The 17,366-nt window shown below is 47.4% G+C and overlaps 6 protein-coding genes and 2 non-coding genes across 8 annotated transcripts; 2 read left to right on the plus strand and 6 right to left on the minus strand.

Annotated features, from left to right (window-relative positions):
* Positions 1-900: 900 nt before the first annotated feature.
* On the plus strand, positions 901-3,894 carry C7M61_005203 (uncharacterized protein; the record flags this gene model as incomplete). Its single annotated transcript, XM_024860512.1, has 1 exon — positions 901-3,894. One exon carries the CDS (start codon positions 901-903, stop codon positions 3,892-3,894), a length of 2,994 nt encoding a protein of 997 aa, XP_024711320.1.
* Positions 3,895-3,977: 83 nt separating this feature from the next.
* Positions 3,978-4,050, minus strand: C7M61_005204. Its single transcript has one exon. It is a non-coding gene; the product is annotated as a tRNA-Phe (tRNA).
* Positions 4,051-4,057: 7 nt separating this feature from the next.
* Positions 4,058-4,130, minus strand: C7M61_005205. The gene has a single exon. It is a non-coding gene; the product is annotated as a tRNA-Arg (tRNA).
* A 684-nt stretch (positions 4,131-4,814) lies between these two features.
* C7M61_005206 (uroporphyrinogen decarboxylase) lies at positions 4,815-7,830 on the plus strand (the record flags this gene model as incomplete). The annotated part of the gene is made up of 3 exons (XM_024860513.1): positions 4,815-4,901; positions 4,950-5,945; positions 6,046-7,830. 3 exons carry the CDS (start codon positions 4,815-4,817, stop codon positions 7,828-7,830), a joined length of 2,868 nt encoding a protein of 955 aa, XP_024711321.1.
* A 43-nt stretch (positions 7,831-7,873) lies between these two features.
* C7M61_005207 (uncharacterized protein) lies at positions 7,874-12,148 on the minus strand (the record flags this gene model as incomplete). Its single annotated transcript, XM_024860514.1, has 3 exons — positions 7,874-7,883; positions 7,909-9,258; positions 9,312-12,148. The coding sequence occupies 3 exons, from the start codon at positions 12,146-12,148 to the stop codon at positions 7,874-7,876; spliced, it is 4,197 nt and encodes a 1,398-aa protein (XP_024711322.1).
* A 635-nt stretch (positions 12,149-12,783) lies between these two features.
* C7M61_005208 (uncharacterized protein) lies at positions 12,784-13,992 on the minus strand (the record flags this gene model as incomplete). The annotated part of the gene is made up of 1 exon (XM_024860515.1): positions 12,784-13,992. One exon carries the CDS (start codon positions 13,990-13,992, stop codon positions 12,784-12,786), a length of 1,209 nt encoding a protein of 402 aa, XP_024711323.1.
* A 1,625-nt stretch (positions 13,993-15,617) lies between these two features.
* Positions 15,618-16,337, minus strand: C7M61_005209 (uncharacterized protein; the record flags this gene model as incomplete). The annotated part of the gene is made up of 1 exon (XM_024860516.1): positions 15,618-16,337. The coding sequence occupies one exon, from the start codon at positions 16,335-16,337 to the stop codon at positions 15,618-15,620; it is 720 nt and encodes a 239-aa protein (XP_024711324.1).
* A 107-nt stretch (positions 16,338-16,444) lies between these two features.
* On the minus strand, positions 16,445-17,308 carry C7M61_005210 (mitochondrial 54S ribosomal protein uL5m; the record flags this gene model as incomplete). The annotated part of the gene is made up of 1 exon (XM_024860517.1): positions 16,445-17,308. The coding sequence occupies one exon, from the start codon at positions 17,306-17,308 to the stop codon at positions 16,445-16,447; it is 864 nt and encodes a 287-aa protein (XP_024711325.1).
* Positions 17,309-17,366: the final 58 nt, after the last annotated feature.

A 17,366-nucleotide genomic window follows, 5' to 3' on the forward strand; every position in this document is an offset into this window, starting at 1 on the left:
TCCAGTGGTTGAACCAGTACATGTAGCTCTCTTGGCCATGATGGCGAGAACTATTTTCTAATGCTTATGTATTAATGGAGTCTTCAAGAATGGGTGCCTCTGGGTATGGTCATCATAATTCGAAGGTAGTAACTTCAACCAACAGAGGTGGATATCGGTATTGTCATGTAGCCGTACGACCCATGTTCATTTACCCTCCACACCACCATTTTGGTCATCATAAACGCTCTTCCTCATCTTAAAAGACCAACTGTGCCTTAAACAACGCTACAACGGAATTCAGAACACCTAATGCAAAACCCACTGACATCTTCCCACTGCATCCTAACCAGTAGACCGCTCCAATCTCGGAATCCGAGGCGGCGCAGATCGCCATTGTCTGGGAATGTTTATGTGGAGACCTAAAACCTTCTTTTCGGAGATACCAACCACCAGTACCAAATTCACAATATCCACCATATCTACAACTTCTGTTATCTACATCTACAGAACCGTGAGAAGGGCATACACCCAGGTATCTGGCACCACTAAAAATAACCACCCCTTCGTCTCCCCACGGCACACGCCACATTCATTATCAACACGAGATGAAAACACCAAAGCCTCTGTGGGCTCACAATAAGCTTTCTCCGGCGTGATCCCCCACACTAGCATTCCGCAGCTTTTCGCAGCCATCTGGGTGGCGGTGTAGAAGGACGAGTTTGCCCTCAATTGGATTGATTTTGGTATAGACGGAATCACAGAGCTGACAATTCCCCAAATACCTGGAAAAATTGGAGAATTTGGGCTGGGGGGACTCGGAGAGCCGGACTTGGTGGTGGGTCTCCGTGGTGTACGGGTGTCAACACTCACCTAAATAGGTGCATACCAGCAATTATCCCCAAAACAACTTCCATAAACATGGCTTCTTCGGTAGCGCTGCCTCGAAACGACAGCGGTGACGACCCCAGGACACCCCAGACCCCGGCCCAAAACAAGAGGGTTCCTGTTCCTCGCAATGGCAGAAAACAGCCCAGAGCAAACTGGTTTGTGAGGCTGTTTAGGTCATTGTTTCGCTACAGAAAAACGACATTGACGTTTTTGACACTTCTTGTTGTGGTGGCCACCGTGTTCCTCACAAACTTGGACTTGTCTTTGGAATCCTCGGTTTCGTTGCCAACTGACCCTCAGGAACAGCAGATATTGGATTCCCTGTGGCTCCATCTCCAGGTTATCGCCAGAAAGAAACACACCTACACGTCCAAGGCCAATGACGAGGTCCACGACTATCTTGAGAAAACCGTGAAGGAATTGGTTGCCCGGAAGGAGTGGGCCGAGCACGAAAATGACTTGGATGGTGAAAACAGAATCATGTACCTGTCTCCACTGGCCAAGGGCAAGCTTGTTACGTACTACGAGAGCAACAACGTGCTTGCACGTATCAACGGTACCAACCCTTCGTTGCCAGCGCTCTTGCTTAGTGCCCACTTTGACTCGGTGCCTTCTTCCTACGGTGTGACTGACGACGGTATGGGAATTGCGTCTCTCTTGGGTGTGCTCGACTACTTGACCTCCCACAAGACCGACCAGCCCGAGAGAACTGTCATTTTCAACTTCAACAACAACGAGGAGTTTGGCTTGTACGGTGCCGAGGCCTTCTTGTTCCACCCATGGTATAAGCAGACAAAGTATTTCCTCAATTTGGAGGGTACTGGTGCTGGTGGTAAGGCAATTCTTTTCCGTGGTACTGACCACGGTGTCTTGTCTCTCTACAACGCCGTGAGATACCCTTACGCCTCGTCCATCTTCCAGCAGGGCTTCAATAACGGCCTCGTGCACAGCGACACAGATTTCACCGTGTACGACCAAAAGGGCCATTTGAGAGGTCTTGATGTTGCCTTCCACAAGCCCAGAAACTTGTACCACACTACCAGAGACAGCGTGGCCAGCGTCAGCATCTTGTCGCAGTGGCACATGTTGTCTACTGCCCTTGACTTCACCAAGGAAGTAGCCTTCAAGCTGATTGGCTTGGACTCCGACCCGGAGAGCCAAACGGAACCAGCAGGCTTCACCTCGATCTTCAACAACTACATCCTCATCTCCATGAACACCGTGTTTATTCTCAACATTGTTCTCTTGGTGATTGCACCTTTGGTGAGCATTCCATTGGTGTTCTTCATCTTCAGATACAAGAAGAGCTGGGATGTCAATTTTGTCAATGTGATCAAACTTCCTATTTCCGTCGTTTTGTCCGCCGTTCTTTTGAACTTCATCACTGATGTGATTCTCGTCCCCATCAATCCATTCTTCATGAACAACTCGAAAGATCTGTTTGTTTTCACGTTGTTTTCGCTCTTCTTGCTTCTCAACTACGGCTTTTTGAATGGGTTGAATGCGATCTTGAGACCTTTCAAGGGCCACTTCCACGACGAAAAGCTCATCAGTATAATTGAGATTTCATTTTTCACTTGGATTGGTTTGCTTTACTCGACTATCAAAATCCGCTCCTCGTCGGATCACACCGGAGAGATCCACGTGGGCTTCATTTTCTTCCTTCAAGCCTTGGCTGCTATCATTGGATTGCTTGGATGGAACTTCAAGAGGTCTCCAAAGCCAAAGGGTACTGAGGAGGAGTCCGCTCCACTCTTGGGAACCTCAAACGAGCACCACGACCAGGAATACGAGAGCAATCAGAGAAACTATGGTTCTCAAGATGATGTCTCAGTGGGTTCCTCTTTGTCGTTGGGTTCAGGATTCTCGGAGCGGTGTGAGGCCCACGAGACCAAGTCCTTCAGTTATGACTGGTTGATCCAGTTCTTGATTGTTGTCCCGCTTTCCTCCTACCTTATTTACAGCAACGGTGAGCTCATGCTTGCTAGCTTTGATAAGATGTTCCAGGAGTACTTGGAGGGACAAGTTGTATTTTACATCTTTGCCCAGGCACTCGCTATATTCTGGGCAGCACCCTTCTTGCCATTCATTTTCAAGGTCAACAGAATTGTCGTTTTGCTCCTTGCCGGAACTTTGGCTTATGGAGTCTTAAGATTTAACCTCACCGATCCTTTCGACCAGGCCAACCCCCTCAAGTTGAGATTCTTGGAGACTCTCGACTTGAATACCAGTCCCGTCAGAGATACCGTCAAGGTGTTTGGTCGTGAGGACCCAATCGTCGAGAACATCTTGAAGGACATGCCTTCTGTCAAGCAAAACGACCTCAAGGTGGTGACGAACTCCATTGAGAATGGCATTTCCCGCTACGAATACCCCTCCACATGGGACCCCATTCTCGCACCAGGTGTCAAGGATGTGCAAGACTACTTGACCATTGATGTGCTTAAGAACTCGTCTTCCGAAACGAGCTCGCCATTCGGTTTGCTCACGGGAGAAATTCGTCTTCTCACACCTAAAAACAGAAATTGCCGTATCGATTTCAATGTTTCAGACTCGGTGACCAAGATCTTCGATGCCAAGCCACAGGATTCACCCGTCAGAACAGCTATCGTGTATCGGGAAGGCGCAGACAAGAATAGTTCCACGCCAGCCTACCTAATTAACGGCATTCCTGCTGGATTCTCAAGAGATTCCGACGGCAACTACTTGTACAAGAGTTATGCTGGCATCCAAACCATCCAGTTGAACAAGCTTGACTGGGACAAGGAGTACCATTTAGCGTTCCAGTGGGTTCCTGACGTGGTAGACACCAACGAGGTGGATGCTTCCAAGGTGACGGTCAAGAAACTTGGCATCAATGTGGAATGTTATTGGAGTGAAACCGGCTACATCGCCGACAAGAAGGAAGATGTGAAGGAGAGAATACCCGCTTTTGATGAGCTTCTTCACTACTCACCCAACTGGGTCAGCTGGGCCAACAGAGAGCGTGGCTTGGTGTCGGTTACGAGATATGTCGAGATTTAATGGGCCGGAGTTTTGGGAAATAAGTTAATGTGATGATTTTGTAACAAAGCAGTAGAAGTAGTATCGAAAACTGCAAAAAAGTATGCGATTTCTGTGGATCGAACACAGGACCTCCAGATCTTCAGTCTGACGCTCTCCCAACTGAGCTAAAACCGCAAACAAGAACCCACGCCGGGACTCGAACCCGGAATCTTTTGATTAGAAGTCAAATGCGCTAACCATTACGCCACGCAGGCTAATTTGGGAGAAGAAAAAGCACTGCATATAGAAGTGCAGCAGTATAGACGAGACTCGATTTTCGCAAAAACCGCCATTTTCATACATTTTTTTGAATTCTGAATAAGCTGACACGACGCGGAAACGGCCTCAAACCCAAAATTGAAGAAGTTATAGCGATTTCCGTAATTGAGGGGAATTAAAGAAAAATTAAATAGTCAGTATTGTTTAGTTGGCGTTAAAGTATACCCTAAATGATTGCTTACGTCTATTTGTCTATTTTGTATGGCAGTTGAAGGCTTCGGCTTTCGCAGCCAAATGAAAGTTAGATCCTCGTATAAAGCTGTCAGCCTCTGCACCTACACACCGATTAGAATGGCTTCGAAATTTCACTTGACTCAATCGAGAGAAGCTAAGATTCAATAAAAACAAAAAGAATTTTGATATAATCAAGAGTTCTAATTATTTGCTTGCTATGCTGCTGAGACAGCCTCGATTGCTTCCACGACTCACTCTCACCATCCAACAAAGGGGTCAATTTTGAAATCCTTTTCTCCTTGATCCCTTCCCATTTTCAATTTCCAAAATGCCAGACCCCTGGCCCAAAATCACCATGTCCACTGGCTGGACCCCATGACACCCGTGCACCATCACCACCCATTTCCCGAGTCCGTCTGGATCCCTCCAGATTCTCCAACACCAAAATGCCTTCTTTTGAACCATTGAAAAACGACTTGATTTTGAGAGCCGCCAAGGGCGAGAAGGTCGAAAGACCTCCCATCTGGATCATGGTATGTGACCATTTCAACCTCCTCGTATATCAGCCTTACTAACCCCAGAGACAAGCAGGTCGTTATCTTCCTGAATACCACGAGGTCAAAGGCGGCAGAGATTTTTTCGAAACGTGTAGAGATGCCGAGATTGCCTCCGAAATCACCATTCAGCCCGTCGACCACTTTGACGGTCTCATTGACGCTGCCATTATCTTTTCAGATATCTTGGTGATCCCACAGGCCATGGGCTTTGAGATCAACATGATCGAAGGCAAGGGTCCTGTTTTCGCTGACCCTTTGAGATCCCGTGAGGACATCAACAGAATCAACTTGAAGCCCGATGTGTTGAAATCCTTGGACTGGGCCTACAAGGCTATCACACTCACCAGAACAAAGTTGAAGGGCAGAGTGCCCCTTTTGGGTTTCTGTGGTGCTCCATGGACCCTTTTGGTGTACATGACCGAAGGCCAGGGCTCTAAGATGTTCCGTTTTGCCAAGCAGTGGATCTACGAGTACACCAAGGAATCACACACCTTGCTCCAGGCCACCACCGACGCTTGTATTGAGTTTTTGGCCCAGCAGGTCGTGGCTGGTGCCCAGATGTTGCAGGTGTTTGAGTCCTGGGCTGGTGAGCTTGGACCCCACGAGTTTGACGAATTCTGTTTGCCATACTTGCGCCAGATTGCTGCCAAGTTGCCAGGCAGATTAGCAGAGCTTGGTGTTAAGGAGAAAATCCCACTTACTGTTTTCGCCAAGGGCGCCTGGTACGCCTTGGACGAGTTGTGTGAGTCTGGTTACGACACTGTTTCGTTGGACTGGCTCTACAAGCCCGAGGATGCTGTGAAGGTGGTGAACGGCAGAAGAATCACCTTGCAGGGAAACCTCGACCCCGGCATTATCTACGGATCCGACGAGGTCATTTCGAAAAAAGTGGAGCAAATGATCAAAGGCTTCGGCGGTGGCAAACAGAACTACATTGTCAACTTTGGTCACGGCACTCACCCCTTCATGAAGCCAGAGAAAATCGAGCATTTCCTCAAGGAGTGCCACCGTTTCGGGTCTGTCTGAATGACTCATCAGAAAAAAAAAGACTCACCGCTAAATAGTGTATCATAGACTTTGCAACCATTTAAAAGGGTGTGCACACGCGCCACTATCACAGTACTACTACTTCTTCACAGCAAGGATGACTTCTGTGGCAAAAGACGACTTGTATATATTTTCCTTGGACGAAGCTGTCAAAAACAGTCTAAGTCTTCTTCATTTTGACGAATCTGCTGCTGTTGTGGCTGTCAATGAAGCTCCAGTTGAAACAAAGAGTCCTATCGAAAACCAGATAGTCGATCCCAAAACCGAGCCCGAAAAGTCCAAAGACTACTATAAATCAGATCTCCATCGTCTTAACCTAAAGAGACAGGTCAATTCGCTTCCACCGCTCACAGAGGATGAATTTGATAAACTTATAGAGACCCAATCGGTGGAGAGCATATCTGGATCAGAGGAGAGTGAAACAGAGGACGAAGAGGACAACAAGCTTAATACGATTTTTGAGCAGCTATCCACGAAGAACGAGGACGAAGAGCAGAGCGTGAGTCACATGAATACGAATTCGCCATACATTCTATTTCAGTCCTCCTTGGTAGACCAAGGTAAGGCTTTTGGATTGTACAAGGCACTCTTTTCGAAGGCGTCGCTAGATACCGGAAACGTGTTGGAGGAGGTGAGTCAGATTTCGTCGGAGCCCAAGCGGCTGGGCACTTCTGTGCTTCTCATGATTGGAGGAGGCCATTTTGCAGGTGCCGTTGTTTCCCATACCCCCAAGAACATCAAGGGTCTAGCGCCCAACCACAAGATCCCGAAGCAGGAGCAGCAGGTGAATGTGCTTCAGTCGAAGACGTTCCACAGGTACACCACGAGAAGAAAACAGGGTGGTTCTCAGAGCGCTTCGGATAATTCCAGAGGAAAAGCCAATTCGGCAGGTTCTTCTATTAGAAGGTACAACGAGCAGGCGCTTCAACAAGAAGTCAGGGAGCTTCTTAATCTGTGGAAGTCGTATTTGCAAAATGCCGACTTTGTATTTATAAGAGCCAATGCGGTGGCTAACAGACGTGCTTTGGTGGGCTACGAGGGCGCCCCATTGGCGGCTGACGATAAACGAATCAGAAATTTCCCATTCACCACCAAGAGAGCCACTCTTTCTGAATTGAAACGGGCCTGGGTCCAGCTCGCTCACATGCAAGTGGTGGATCTTCCGAAAGCCAAGAAGGTTACAGAGAAGAAGACTGATATCTCCAAGGTGCAGAAGACACCGTCTCCAGCACCAGAGCTTTCTGAATCTGACAAGCACACAAAGGAAATTATCAACTTGCTCAAAAAGCTGAAGGCACCGATGTTGATCAACTACTTGAAGAAGAACGGGTTGGATGCTAATTACCAATTCACACCCGGTAACCAGCATGCACATGCTCCCACACCACTTCATTATGCTGCATCACAGGGTCTCCACCACATGATCCAGGTGTTGTTGGTGAACCTAAAAGCAGACCCCACCATTCTCAATGCCATAGGAAAGACTGCTGCTCAGATGAGTTCCACATCTACGGCAAAGAAGACTTTCCAAATTGCAAGAAACACACTTGGGGAGGAGTTTACGGATTGGAATGCTGCTAAAGTGGGACCTCCAAGAACCAGGGAGGAAGTGGCGAAGGAGGAAGAGCAGCAAAAGAAACAGCAGGAGGCAGAGAACCGTCGTTTAATAGAGGAGGAGTTGGCGAAAAAGACTGAAATGGAGCAGAAGAAACCTACATTTTCCTCTGGTGGCACTCTTGGTGGCAAGGTTCAGAACCGTCCTTCTGAAACCAGTGAGTTGACGGAGCAGCAAAAGACACGCCTCATGAGGGAACAACGGGCCAGAGCCGCGGAGGCAAGAATGAAGATGCTTCTGTAATTAATCTATAAGTATCCTTGAGTGACGTGTGTGAAGACGTACGTTAATAGACGCTCCTCTTTGAGTTTCTGTAGCAACTTGTTGACAACCTCGTCCAGAACATCCACGCTAGAGTCACACTCCGTAGGGTCAAAGTGCTTGTAGTGGGATAATGCCAACCTGATGGACTGCTTTTTTGCATTGTTATCTGGAGCCATTTTGTGTAGATCCAGAGCGCTCATCCAGCCCAGAGACGGCAAGTCGTCGTCCTCGTCAGTGTCGTCTTGTGTAGCTTGCTTTTGGGACGATTCAAGACTTTCGCCTTCGCCTGAACATGGACATTCAATCAAGTCATGGGTGTTGCAGTTGGTATCGGCAACATTGAATAGGTCCTTGAGATCTTCAAAGTCGAAGATATTCAGCGACGATTCAGACTTGTCATCGAGAAACATGTCACTGAGCGTACCCTTCATGAGTTGTCTCTGGAAAATCTTCTCATCAATACAGCCCGTGGTGAAAAGTCTGTAGATGTACACCGGCTTCTTTTGTCCGTCTCTGTGGATTCTGGCCATTGCTTGAAGATCCACTGAAGGGTTCCAATCGTTATCGAAAAGTACTAGTCTAGATGCACCGACAAGATTCAAACCAACACCACCAGCTTTAGCCAGTAGGAGAAAGACTGTAAATCCTTCCGCTTTATGAAAATCACTGACAAGCTTATCACGAGTATTGCTAGCACTCGAGCCGTCGAGCCGGACGAACTGAATATTGAGTTTCAGAAGAACTGTCGCGAGGAAGTCCAAAGTCTGGGTGAAGTTTGAAACAAGAACGGTCTTTTCGTCGAGTTTCTTGAACTCAAGAAGGAGGGGAACAAGCACATTAATCTTGCTGCCTGTAGTTCGTGTCGTGAGGGATGCTGGGTCAAGCTGTTTCCGGGCCTCGGTGCCTAGAAGTGTACTAAAGAAGGAATCCTTCGCTAGCAAAGACGGAGAATTGCAAATCTTTCTGTACACCATAATCAACGCAAGAACATCTCTGGGGTCAGAATTGATGATTTTGTTGAAGTTGGACGAACCGAGCACAAGCTTGAAGAGAGACTTTTGGAGCTTGGTAGGCGGACAGAAAAGCAAAACATCGGTTTTTCTCGTCAAAAACGAGCTGATGACGTTCTGTGTTCTTCGGAGCGTAAAGCTCTTTGTGATTTCAATCAACTCGTTGGACACTTTCCGTCCTTCCTTGATAATATCCCTGCTCAGGCAGTTGACATCACGAGCTCGTAGAATGGGCCTGGCAAAGCGCTTCTGGAAGTCTGCCAGAGACCCCAAAATGCCAGGATTTATAAAGTTGGCGATTGTGTAGAACTCATTCAAGTCATTCTGGATCGGAGTTCCCGTGAGCACCAACCGCATTTCCACACCAAGACCGTCCAATAGTTTCATAACCTTGCTGCTGTTATTTTTGAGCCTGTGACCTTCGTCACATACAATCACGTCGAAATCAACCGCACCCAATTCTCTTCGTCGGAAACATCGTTTGCCCTTCTGGTTTGCGCAGAGAATCTAAGTGCTTCTCTCACGGTTGCCTCAGATAAATGAATGTCCTGTTGTTGAACGTAACCAGTACGACGACTGAAAGAGCCATCAAGCGGCTTGCCATTAACCAAAATATCGCCCGTGATAACACCCATATCAATTCTTTGAGCCAAGACGTTCAACAAAGTGGTTTTTCCGGCACCAGACTCACCCATCAATGCAGTTAACTTACCTGGTACGCAGAATCCGGAAACACTGTCCAAAAGTTTCCTTTCACCGCCGTCATAGGGAATGACATAGTCGACTTGCTTCCAACAGAAAAGATCTTTCGACTTCAAGTCAGCCAAGGCAGAGTTATCATCACTGGATGTACTTTGGCGCTTCACTTTCTCCAAATCAGCATCCATTGCAGGACCCTCCTCCACATCGACATTAGCCTTTTCATCGGCTGTGAGGATATGGCTGGGCTTCTTTCCACGCAAGAAAAACAATCTATCAACTCCACCAGAGACTGGGCGAATCACTTCGAAACCAATGGCGGCAACCACTAAGAAGAAGACATAGAAACCAATCAAGATACCGAAGTTTCTCCAAACATGGCTGAAACTGTATGTGAAGGCTTGCTCAACATAACTATCGCCGCTCACGATCGTATCACCAGGGGCTGCACCTGCAAAGGCACAAGATGCATCAGCAGGATCATAACCTTCTCCGCTTGGAACAAGGTAGTTTGATACACAGGGCATCTCTCTTCCGTGGAACTCCGTGGTAATCATAGCTTCAAAACCGTAGAGGACGGGGTTGATGTATGAGATCCACTTGAAGTAAACTCTCATGGATTGTCTTTGAATCATGAAAGAGGAGTACATCAAAGCGGCCAAAATCAAGACACCTGCAAACGAGTTAGCAGCTGAGATTGTCTTGTTCCAAGCCGACACAGCCTTGAAAAGACCATTCATGCACAACGAAACCAAGGTGGAAATCAACAAGAAAGTAAAATAAGCACCGGCGTCCCTCTTAAGATTAGCGAGGAAGTAAAGGATAAGGGTAAAGACAATACTGATCAAAGTGGTGATCGGAATGGCAGTAATGGCATCAGCGACCGAACATGCTGCTGGATGATATAAGGAGTAGTTGTGGTGCTTCAACATGATGGGCCTCTGATTAAAAGAGTTAGACACTTCTGCAAGTCCCATCAAAGACAAATACAAAACCGAGAAGAAGACCACACCACCTCTAGAAAATGCACCAGTAACGTCATCGGGTGTGTTGTAGTACAAGGAACCGACAATCAAACTTTGCAGAATTGCAGCAATAATTTGTGTCACCGTGTATGCCTTGTCACCCATGATATTCTGGAATGCTCTTCTAGTGTTCAAACTGTATTGTTCAAAGAAGTTAACGGTATAATGAGATCCAACTCTTTGACCAGACTGTTTCTCCTGTTTGATCGAATCGATCAAACGACGCTTTGTCTCATCAGGATTCTTCTCAGCCTTGTAGTCCTGGATCTCCTGCTTGAGCGCCTTGAATTCCTCAGACGCCAACCAGTATGCCTCAAAATCATCCGCATTGCGTGGAACTTTGTTCTCGTATCCCTTTCTTGGTCTACGACCATGAGGGTCCGTGATGGCCGTCAAAAACTCAGCCGTCGATTGTCTAGGAGCACATTCGAAGCCCATCTTCTCGAAGTAGGCTTTAGCAGTCAGAGTTGGACCGAAGTAGACCTGACGGCCCTTGTATAACACGGTCACTTTGTCAAAGGTCTCATAGATATTCTCCGAAGCTTGGTAGATAGTCACAAATGCAGTGGATCTAGTTATGTCAGTCGAAACACGGATGGCCTGAGCGTACTCAAGAGCTGTGGATGCATCCAAACCACGGGTAGCGTTATCCCAACAGTAGACGGTACCCTGACAAGCCAAAGCCTCAGCGATAGAGACTCTCTTTCTCTCACCACCGGAGACACCACGGATGAAATCGTTACCGACCTTGGTCTTGTATGTGTGACGCAAACCGTAAACGGTAGCAAGCATCTCTCTCATGAACACAACGTACTCCTGCTTCGACATGTCATTGGCACGCTTGGCGGGCATCTTACACTTGATGGCAAAGTCCAATGTCTGTTCAACGGTAAGGTGAGGAAGATGAATGTCCAATTCAGGACAGTAGATCAAGTCCTGCTTGAAATGCTTAAGCATGCTCTCTCTGGGCAACCCATCGTACTCAATGTCGCCGGAAATGCCAGTGTACATCTTGACATCCGTTCCCGACAAGGCCTTGAGGAAGGTGGAGCATCCAGAGCCTGGTCTTCCTAACACAAGCACCATCTCACCGCTTCTGGCGTAGCCGTTCATCTCACGCAAGATGTCTCTCTGCGGTTTGACGGACAATGAACGGAGAGCACGGTAGATGGTAAGCGGAAGCTGAACAACGTCGGTAACCGTCGGTAAGAAGGCGTACAGCTGATCTATACCACTGACGGTCATGTTCTCAAACGAGACGCCCATGTCTCTGAGCTTCACGCCAGACATCTCGCTTTGCTTCATGTAAGTGTAAAGAAGCTTGCGTAAATCAAAGTTTTCGGGATTCACTGTTAAATCGGGTTCGTAGAAAGAAAGCCGGGAGACTTGCCTCAGCAAAGTGTCCACCCTGGAGGCCTCCTCTCTAGAAGCCGTCTCATCGTTCGGAACTTCCGTACCCTCATCGGGTTGATAAGTACCAATCTCATCTGGAGAGGTAGACCTGGATGCCAGGCTAAAAGCTGCGCTTCCCAGGACCGGACCGTAGAGCTTGATATCCGACATGAAAACTCTAATGGTGGTGGACGGAATCAGCAGTATTTATAAGATGGAAAGATGGCAAGGACCACAGATGCGGGCTTGTGCAGCGGTGCAGCTGCGGCTTAACGATGTGCATTAGTGACTAACTTTAAATAGGAGGGCCTGGAATTTCGAGTGCTTCGGCAAAAATGTATTGTTCCGAGAGCGTCATATTCACAATAGACCGGTTTCTTCGGGAAGTACGTCAGATTCTCAATGCCTGTGAGATTTATTCGGTTGCGGCTGTCACAAACGGTTAAGCGAGTCGCGGCTGGGCATTCCAAAAGAGGCGTGGTGTGGAATCAGAAAGCCGTTTCTGGGCGCCGATGAGCTAATTTAAAGTGAACTGTAAAAAATAAAAAAAATTCAGTGACCTCAATATCGAAGCATGGGATAATAGGCAAGGCTGGTGGTCCAAGTGAAAAATTGTCTCATCTGCATGCCTTGACGTATAGAGAAATTCCGTTACATCTACTGACTAAAATGCGACCAAAACAGTCTAGCCCCCGTAGGTGAAGGAAATCTCGCTTACTACGCATTAGTAATGTTCTTTTGTTGTGTATTGTGAAGTACCCAAAACCTCTCATGTTCCTCATGAGTCCTAATTCCGTAGAATTACCCTATATATGCTCCGCCACAGCTAGCGTGTAAACGACATTATTGCACTCGGATAAATTGCTCCCCATGAGACTGATGAGTTGCTCATAGTAGAGATCGAGCACCTGCTTGCTATACCGGATCGATGTTGTGTTATTATCCAAGTGTTTCGCCGGCACCAATTTCCAATTGACCCGTGTTAAGAAATCTAGCTCTAGGCAGTTAAGTTCCGTAAGCGCCACACCCCCAACTTTTGCGTAATGGTCGTTCGTATAAAAAAAATCCTCGAGCAGTTTCTGCGCGAGCATCGTTGCCACAAGCAAGAACCGATGCACAGTCCAGGAATTGAGCGTGAAGTATGGCTGGTAGTTGTGTGACAAGAGGTCAATGTAGTAGATTGTTGTGAGGAGTGTAGCTTGCGTGAAGTTGTTGAACTTGGTCAATCTGGCAAGGTATGTTTGGATCGAGATCGCCGGCGGTGTTCTCGAGTGGAATCTCGTAAGTAGCTTCTTCTTCTCTTCGGGAGAAAGTTCACTACTGTCCGCACTGCCTGGATTGGAAACCACTAGAGGCACGCTTTTGTCGTTAAGGTTGATCAACAGCTGTAGCATGCGATAAATAAGGTTTATGAGATCATCGATGGAACATTTCATGAAATCGGGCGGTAGGCGGGTAGTAAACACCTGCGCGTGTGGTTTTTTGGTCGTAGGTCCAGGCGATGCCAGTTCGCCGCCAGATATCCTCCGGCGTTGACCCCGTACAGTATCTTCATCCTCATCGTCACTCAGTGATTCTTGGTAGGGTGATGGTACTTGACGACATAAAGGTGAAACCACGCGATTACGCTCTTTGATAATACCCCGGAGATTCTGAATCTGCTTCGGACTTTCCGGGATGGTGGATTTGTTAAAGTATTGACTGTAAAAGTCATAGCCACGAACTTTGGTGTGTTTCTCCAAGTTTTTGAAGTACAGCACGTGTCTATCATTAACAGAAGGCTTGAGATATTGAGCTAGGAACGGGTCGATATCTCTGGTGAACGTTTTCGGCAGCGCTGGATTGCGTTTCCTTGGGTATTGGCCATCGGGACTCCCAGTGACGGAACCAGCCCGGGACCCTTGTCGAGAATAGCCATCTCGAGGTACGTGAGCCCGAGGAGAGGGCCGTATTCGAGGAGACAAGCCTGTTGGGTCGAAGGAGGGCGTTGTCCTTGTCGATGTTGTAGTGGACATTGGTCGAGTCGGTGTAATTTGAGCCGCTATATCGAAGTCATCAAGTTGGAATATTTGCGAGGACAAAGGCAGATGAATGGAGGGACGTATTCGCTTTTTGTGGTCGACGGCAGGTCAGGCTGAACCGTTAAGGTTTGTTACGTTGTGAAAAAACTGGTGATGGTGCACACTGATACCAAGAAAAAAAGAAAGGCAGCCTAGTAGTACCCGTTGTGCACGCAGCGTGCGATTTATAATGAAGCGAGTCGCCGGATTTATTCAAACCTGTGCCTGTTGAGGCAACCTCAAGAATTTGTAGAAGTCAGGTTTCGTGAAAAGGGGCCTGACGGTTTGACTTCAAAAGCAAGATGACTGGGCAAAAGCTGAGATACTTGTAGTTTTCACAGCTCCTAAGAATTTGCAAGTAAACAAAAACGACAAAATTAAAGGTTTCTGCAAGAAATGTGGGGCAGGCGTCAAACTTATACGGAGCTTGGCGGCGTCAACAACACCACCGATCCCACTCAGAGGGTGCTCCGGTTCCGCAAAAGGCTTCTATGCATGTTGTCTGTGCATAGAGACTAGAGTTACGCTGGGCGTGTGCAAACGGGGCCCTCTTTGGCACTCTTTTGCAGCGATAAAGCGACAAAAAAAGCGCTGGTGCTGCAACACACACCGCCCCACCGCACGTGTTGCAATATATAAGTGCCCACGTTTTCCCAGCATAATGCAAACGCCACAAGAAAACTACCTTTCACGAGAGCAGGTGGAGCCGTCATTCCATCTTCGTCAACACACCACGTTGCCTACCCCAGACTTCGTGACGCTCTCTTCCTGCTTGGTAGACCTTCCGTGATCTCATTAGTTTCATTGTTGCGCTGTGGTTGTGCTCTACTATATCTCCATGCAGCAACGTGTAACTGTAGAAAGTAGCTCAAAGAACTCTGCCAACCGCCTAATATTCGTAATCAAGGTGTTACGGCTAAGAAGGATCAGCATGTTGCGGATGATTAGCGCCAGTGAACATTCGCAACCTCGCACGTCAAGATGCTAATAGTTACCGGTGCAACCGCGTTCAAATGATCTTTTCTCTTCTTCTTTTTGCCTCCGTGCCTTATCAGACGCCGTGGGCTCCTGTCCCCGGATCTCAGGCTCTCAAGCAATCAATATTCAATTTGCGCCATGGCAGTAAATGTGGCAGGAATAACTACCTCTGTGGCACTCCACGTGGTCCTGTTATCGGTCAATTTTCCTAATGCAGACCGGCAACACGAAAGTGAAACAAAATTGGGGTAAAGTTTGTTTCATGATAAGCTCTCGCCCTGAGGGGTGTCCCTGAATTAGTAGCAACATTACGTAGATTGAGTTTCACTTTACTTTTGCCGCATCGATGCGGTCCACAGTAACAATCAGATTTCGGTCATTCCCCGTCTTAGTTCGGCCGTTATCTATTGTATCAATGTGTCGAAATTAGCAATTCTTTGTTCCAAATTGACGTGACAGGAGGCACAAACGCAAAATGCCTTCTTTTTTTCCTTATTGCCACCAGCAAGAAGATTCTGGACTTTATTATTATCGAAATACCCCACAGCTTCCCAAAGTATCTCAACCAATTCCGCCTGCGGTCTGGGTTGCCTTAATTTGTGCTAATCTTCCTCTCTCCTTTGAGTTAGCCCCGTGTGGGGGACTTTGATGCTTCTGTCGAGGTCCTCCACGTCCATGGATATTTCCTGGTTAAGACGGGTATACAAATTAGCACTTCGAGGTGGAATCCGTGTAACTTTGGCCAGTCTTCCTTCAAGATACTTGTTTAATTTTTCTTCCACAGATGGGCCTCGAGTGAACAGACTGAGGTCACTTTGTTTCTTGGTGGTTCCTCTCTTTCTCGTTAGGCCGATTCGCCTGGGTTTTGGTGTTGGTGTGATGGACTCTTTGGGCTCTGTCTTGAGAAACGAAAGGTGTTCGGGGAGTGGAATCTCTGACATTTGTGACGAGTCTTCGAGTTTTATGAATGGCTCGGCTTTTACAACAGTCGAATTTGTCGTATCGGGAGTTCGATCTGCCTTCTTGAACACCTTTGACACGTCTCGTTCCGAACAACCCAAGTACTCTTGCACTGAGATCAAGAATTTTCCACTGGGGAGTTTGAATTCAGATCCCTCCTCGAAAGCTCCACTTTGAATAGGCAGCTTCTTGTTCGATGGGTAGAAATCAGTAGCTAGTAGGAACTGCTCCTCGGAGTATACCTCCATCTTATTGTTGAATTCGTAATATCGTAGCCTTCCGTCGGCCCATCTCTTGTCTTTCTGAAGAATCCTGTTCGAATATAGAATAGAATAGTCGTGTACCACTGAGATCATCGACATGGTCTTCACTGGTGGACCTTTAGATGTTTCCCCATATATGCGATTCGCGTTCTCGCGATGCTACTACTTGATGCTCTTCACATTTTAACCTATTGCTATTTACAAATCTATTTGCGGAATGGGAAACCGAGCGAACTGAGTAAAGTCTTTGCGGCCTCATCCGTTCTTGCGGTGGTCTTGAACGTAATGTGGAAACCGAAAAGCTTGGGGTACAAGTCCTGGAAGTGCTCGATCTCAGGGAAGAACTTCACATCTTCTGGACGCAAACCGATAGAGATATTACCATTGTTGTCACCGCTGGACTCCTTGATGCCTGAAAAGTCTCTGATTCTTGGCAACACCAACTCAGTCAAGGTGGTCATGAACTGAGACATGTCCTGTCCGCTGATTTCGACCTTAGCACCACATCTCTTACCTCTTCTGAGTTTCCACTGCTGGTAGTTGACCTTGACCTTGGTCTGCTGAGGCTTTACATTCGTGAGCTGTGCAAGCTGCAATCTGGCAGCGATGTTGTGGTATGGTTCATTAAGCACTTCTTTCGAGAACAAGTTGATGGAGATTCCGGTAAGCTGTGGGACATTCTCAGGCCCTATTGGATGAATGTCTCTCTGTGGTCTATTGACATGTCTTGTTTTTCTGAGATGACGATAAAGGGCGTATGGCGAGTCAGGATCCCACCTTCTTCTCTTCTCACCAACTATGGTCTCGGCATCGTGCTCATAGAGCGCAAGCATCAAGTCGCTTTCGAGCGTGTTGTGGAAGTGTTCTTTGACTCTGTCCTGCTCAAATTCAGCAGGCTTAAATCCAAGGGATCTGACGTCGTCTTTGGGAATCAAGACATCCTGGTATTTGGGGCTCAAAGCAGCCTTATTGACTTTCACAAGGTGGTGCACAGGCTCTACCAGTGAGTAGCCCGCTTTTAGAAGGCTCCCAGATGTAGAGAAAGCACGTACCCACGACAGTTTCATCATTTGGGGAACTCACTTGTGGTAGTTTCTGGCTCAGGTTGAAAAATTTATTTGCAGTGCG

The sequence above is a fragment of the Candidozyma pseudohaemuli genome (genome assembly GCF_003013735.1).
Source record: "Candidozyma pseudohaemuli strain B12108 chromosome Unknown scaffold00023, whole genome shotgun sequence".
Classification (NCBI taxonomy): Eukaryota; Fungi; Ascomycota; class Pichiomycetes; order Serinales; family Metschnikowiaceae; genus Candidozyma; species Candidozyma pseudohaemuli.